General features: G+C 36.3%; 1 protein-coding gene across 1 annotated transcript; it reads left to right on the top strand.

The window, feature by feature from the left end:
* The first annotated feature begins 223 nt into the window (after positions 1-223).
* On the top strand, positions 224-1632 carry LOC134270873 (ubiquitin thioesterase OTU1-like). Its single transcript, XM_062753123.1, has one exon. It carries the CDS (start codon positions 249-251, stop codon positions 1176-1178), a length of 930 nt encoding a protein of 309 aa, XP_062609107.1. The 5' UTR covers positions 224-248; the 3' UTR covers positions 1179-1632.
* Positions 1633-5847: the final 4215 nt, after the last annotated feature.

Here is a 5847-nt window from a genome sequence, read left to right as displayed (position 1 = left end):
AAATATATCATGTACCAGGTAGACATGACAAAATAGAGGGCTATAATCTTATAACAATGTACAAATAGGTTTTAAAATATTGTATAGAAATTTTTTGAAATATATGATTATGAATTACTGGTTCAGTGGTTGTGGGGTGGAGAATTTAATATATACCGATAGTTAAAATGTTAATTTTACCTTTATGTTTGTAATAACATCGATATCAATTTCTAATTGTTTAATTCTAGTTATTTTGTTTTGATAGGATGGCAGCTCTACAGCTGAGATGTAAGACCAAGACAGGACAACACATCCTTACAGGGCTAAACCCGACCTCACAGATCAGTGAGCTGAAAGACAAGATTGTGGAGGTCACCAAAATCCCCAGGGCCGCCATCACCATCCGGCAGGGGTATCCTCCCAAAGTCATAGACATCAGTGATGATACTAGTCTACTGTCCTCGTTATCATTCAGGTCAGGGGATACCCTAATCGTGGAGGAAAATCGTAAACACCAACAGGAAGTCCAGCAGCAGCAAACACGTGAAATAGATAACGTAATTCAGAAACAGTCAATGAACTCTAAAGGAATTCTAATGAGAAATGTTGTGCCAGCAGATAATTCATGTTTATTCACAAGCATTAATGCTCTTATGAACAAGGGTGTTGTAGATCTTTCATGCTCGAAGGCCATGAGAGAGATCATTGCTGGTGTGGTAATGAGTGACCCTGTTAATTTCTCAGAGGCTTTCCTCGGAAAGACCAACAATGCTTACTGTCATTGGATCATGAACCCTGGTTCCTGGGGTGGGGCCATAGAAATTTCTATCCTTTCACAGTATTTCAATGTAGAGATTGCTGTTGTAGACACACAGAGTTGTCGAATAGACAGATTTGGAGAAGACAAAATGTACAAGGAGCGTATATTTGTGATCTATGATGGTATTCACTACGACCCTTTAATTATGGAGCCACTAGATCCCAGCCTTCCCGTTCAGACAATATTTCCTACAAATGATGCCTCAGTTCTTGCTCAGGCTATGGAGATAGCATCAGAAGCCAAAGCTTCTCGACAATTTACAGACGTAGGTAACTTCTCCATAAAGTGTCTGGTGTGTCAGAAACTTCTCACCGGTCAGGGGGAGGCCCAGGCCCACGCCAAGGCCACCGGACATATCAACTTTGGAGAGGTTTGATGTTGTGATGGTAACTTAGTAAAATTCCTAAAACATGCATGTTAAATTGTGTGTTAAATCATCACAATTTTACATGTACATTGCTACTTATGGTATTTGTGGCTTGCTTGTCTTGGATACTTTTCATTGGGATCTGGAGACTGAGAGTAGACTGATCTATGACTGACCATTAAAATATTTGGACTACAGCTTTACAGATTTCATTTCAAGTTTGAAGTATTTACTCCACTTATTTACTTAAGGGCATCCTACGATCTGTACAATGTTTAAACCACTTCAGTGAATATGGTGAATTGTTGATGTACCATGCTTAATTACAGGTGCATCCCAAGTCTAAGCCACTCAGTAATGCTTAACACACAGTGCCAAGGATTTCCATACATTCTATCAATGCAATTGTCTTTAATTGACTAGTGTACATGTATTTGTGCATTCTGACATGTTTGAAAATTAATATACATGTTATGTCAAATACATGTGTGATAATTAATATACATGTTATGTCAAATACATGTGTGATATTTGCTTTCATGTTTTATATTATCTGATGAAGGACTGCCTATTTTGTTTACCTTATACAGTATGTAACTAACAGCACTGCTTGTTTTTATTTTAGTCTACCTCAGGTTTTTCATATTAATTTTCTCATAATTTACAATGAATAAAAACAAGCACAAAAATGATTTCAATTCTAATGATTATTACTTAGCTCACCTGAGCCGAAGGCTCAAGTGAGCTCTGCTGATTACATTTTGTGCGGCGTCCGTCTGTGTAGCTAAGTCCGTCTGTCTGTCTTCTCAAGAACCACTTGACCAATTTCAACCAAACTTGCCACAAAGTATCCTTGAGTTAAGGGGATTCAAGTTTGTTTGAATGAAGGGCCACACCCCATTCCAAGGGGGCGATAATTAAAAATTTACTTTATTTAGTGAAAAATTAATGTCATCTTTTAAAAATCTTCTTCTTAAGAACCACTGGGCCAAGAAAGATGAAATTTTTGTTGAAACATCCTCAGGTACATGTAGGTTAAGATTCAAAATTGTTCATACCATGACCTCGGGGGTTATAGGGCAGGGCCACAATGGATGATCACAGTTTTACAGAGGAATATATAGGCAAAATCTTTTGAAATCTTCTTGAGAACAGCAAAGCCATGATTGGTCATATTGATACAGAATTACAGATGTGTCCTCAGGTAGTGTAAATTCAAGGTTGTTCAAATAATGACCCTCAGGGGTAGGGTGGGGTTACACATAGTAATATATAGGAAGAAAAACTTGAAAAGCTAATCCTCCTTTTAGGAACAGCAAGGCATGATTAGTATTATGTCACAGGGTGAATTATAATTTAAAATTGATTAATATTACTAATTATCATTCATATCATTTTCATGTATTATTATATGGCATCATATTATTATAGTACCAGGTAACTAGTGAATTCCATTGTCACTATGGAATTTACTATGTTCATTCACTGCCTTATTCATTCATTCATTAGGCCTATTTTATACGGATGAGTGGTCAGTGAGAGTATACGAGTGTGTGAGTGGTCAAACAGGTTTTTTTTTGTCCCCTGCACATTTGCGCCTATACTAATTCTTGAGCACTCCAACACAAACTAGAGGTACTGTGAGCAATGAGCTCACTAAATGATACCCCCCGCCTCCCATAATATCAATGTGTTGCTATATATTGTTATACCCCCCGCTTGAAAAGTGGGAGGGTGTATAGTAATCGGTATTTCCATCCGTCCGTCCGTCTGTTACGCTTTGGGGTACCCATCTCTTATCCGCAACTCCTCTCATACTACTGAAGGAAATTTAATGAAACTTTCACAGAATCTTCATTACATATTGCCATTGTGCACCTCCTATTTTACTTTTTGCTCTGACATGTATTTTGGATTTTCCAGAGCAAAACATGGACACTGCCATTATATTCATATGGGAGGCGGGGGGTATCATTTAGTGAGCTCATTGCTCACAGTACCTCTAGTTTTAGGTAATGTGTAAAGAGGAATAACTCGTCCTATCAAATGTTATCCAGAAGCTTCTATGTGACGTGATAGGTAAACATATAATGGCAATGTCCATCTTTTGCTATGGGAAATATAATAATACGTGTCGAATAAAAAAGTAAAATAGGAGGTGCACAATGACAATATGTAATAAAGATTCTGTGAAAGTTTCATTAAATTTCACTCAGTAGTATAAGAGGAGTTGCGGATAAGAGATAAAGCGTAACAGACGGACGGACGGACGTACAGACGGACGGAAATAACGATTACTATATACCCTCCCACTTTTCAAGCGGGGGGTATAATTATCTTACGATTATTGTGGCAAAACTGGGTCTAGGATTTACAGTAAGAAATAATTGTTAAATTATTTCTTAGTAGTCAATTATTTATCAGTATCTATTTGATCATTATACCCCCCGCTTGAAAAGTGGGAGGGTATATAGTAATCGGTATGTACCGTCCGTCCGTCTGTTACGCTTTAGGGTACTCATCTCTTATCCGCAACTCCTCTTATACCACTGAGTGAAATTTAGTGAAACTTTCACAGAATCTTTATTACATATTGCCATTGTGCACCTCCTATTTTACTTTTTGATCGGACAGATATTTTGGGTTCCCCGGACACAGCAAAACATGGACTTTGTCATCAGTTATAACCATATAGGAGGCGGGGGTATCATTTAGTGTGCTCATTGCTCACAGTACCTCTAGTTTTATTTAACTGAAGTGATTTAAAAATTATCTTAATTCCTATAAGTTTAACTGATCCGCGTAAAAGTGTGAGTGAGGTGAGAAATATTAGATACCTGTTACATTTCATTCATCCTTTTTCTGTATTACGTAAAATATATAAAATAGTATCGATCCCAGCAGCCATGTTTATGTGTGCATTTCTTCTTCAATACTTAGACAAGGCTGTGACAATTATTGATATAGAATCCTCAGGTCTAGTGTAGATGTAGATTTGTTTAAATCATGACCCTAGGGGGTAAGGTGGGACCACAATTAAAGTTCAAATTTATAGCAAAAAAAAAAAAAAATCAAAGTTAGTCAAAAGATATGTAATCATCCCTAGTTAGTGTAGATTTAAATTTGCTTAGATTTAGATTTGTTCAAATCATACCCCCTTTTATGGTGGGGATGACTTATGCATTTACTGAATTGATTTTTGCTTGTTCCTAGCCACAGTGCTTAGGTGAGTGATGTGGCCCATGGGTCTCCTGTCATGATTATCTGCCAGATTTTGACAAAATTTATTACCTTACTTAGAACTTTTTCCTACCACAAGACTCATCCACATTCTTGTAGGTTCTGAAAATGTCATTACCTCACATGTACCAAGTCCTTTACTGATCATTATTAAATCATATCTAGGAAAAAAATTATATTTTGCATAATGATCAATTATATCAAGGACTTGATACACGTGTAATCTTAATGATATGTGGCTATTATAAAACTGGAGTGTAAACACCTAATTAACCATGACACTGATATTTGAAAAAAAATTCTCAATTCCTTTCAGATGCATAATATAAAACTAATAGACAATGCTCGTACATGTACATGTATAGTTTTTTTTATTTTGAAAATCAAGACTCAGAGGCCAGTCAATGGGGAGAAAAAAACATAAATAATAACTGACAAGCAAAAAAATAGATAGGAGAAAGGAGGCGGGGGGACTAACTTCGATGAAGATTTTATTTCAGGATGAGGGTAATTTTTTCACTAGCAAATTTTCCGTGTTCTGACTTTACTGTAACAAATTGTAGGGGGCATTCCTTTCAAATACATTTTAATAACTAGAGGCACTGTGAGCAATGAGCTCACTAAATGATACCCCCCGCCTCCCATATGAATATAATGGCAGTGTCCATGTTTTGCTCTGAAAATCCAAAATATATGTCAGATCAAAAAGTAAAATAGGAGGTGCACAATGGCAATATGTAATAAAGATTCTGTGAAAGTTTCATTAAATTTCCTTCAGTGGTATGGGAGGAGTTGCGGATAAGAGATGGGTACCACAAAGCGTAACAGACGGACGGACAGACGGACGGAAATACCGATTACTATATACCCTCCCGCTTTTCAAGCGGGGGGTATAATAAGATGGGGAGTTTGAGAAACAGTGATGCCCCTGTATGGCAATTTATCTTGAGGGTTAAAGTTCCTTAATTAATACAAGTCTAACTCCAAGATCAAGAGCTAAAAATGTTACCTGAACAAAGATTATATATTTTAAACATGAATGTCCAAGTACTTACCTTTTGAAAGTTATGTCGACCAAGGTAGAAGGGTTTTTTTTTAAAGATCAAAGGGTTAAAATTAATGATACCCAGGGGAAGACCTTGTTATAAAAAATATGCAAGTAAATTATAAAAGCCCTAGCATCACTTGTTCAAAATTTATGGCCAAAGTTTTTTTTTCAAAATTAGGTCAAACTGTACAAGTGAAATATGATATGGCCCCAGTAGTATCTGTTCAAAAGTTATGACCAAGGCTAAAGTTTTTAAAGTGGATCAAACTTTAAGTTCAAGGTGAAAAATATATTAGACTTCTATATCAGGGTGTCACAATAAATAAAATACGTTAAGTTCGAAAGCCATAACACCAACTGTTCAAAAGTTATGTCAAAGAATTAAGTTTG

This window comes from Saccostrea cucullata, unplaced genomic scaffold (genome assembly GCF_032062105.1).
Source record: "Saccostrea cucullata isolate Sc308-1 unplaced genomic scaffold, CSIRO_AGI_Scuc_v1 ctg1003, whole genome shotgun sequence".
Lineage (NCBI taxonomy): Eukaryota > Metazoa > Mollusca > Bivalvia > Ostreida > Ostreidae > Saccostrea > Saccostrea cuccullata.
Note: the sequence above shows the minus strand (reverse complement) of the source record. Positions and strands in the feature narration are given on the sequence as shown.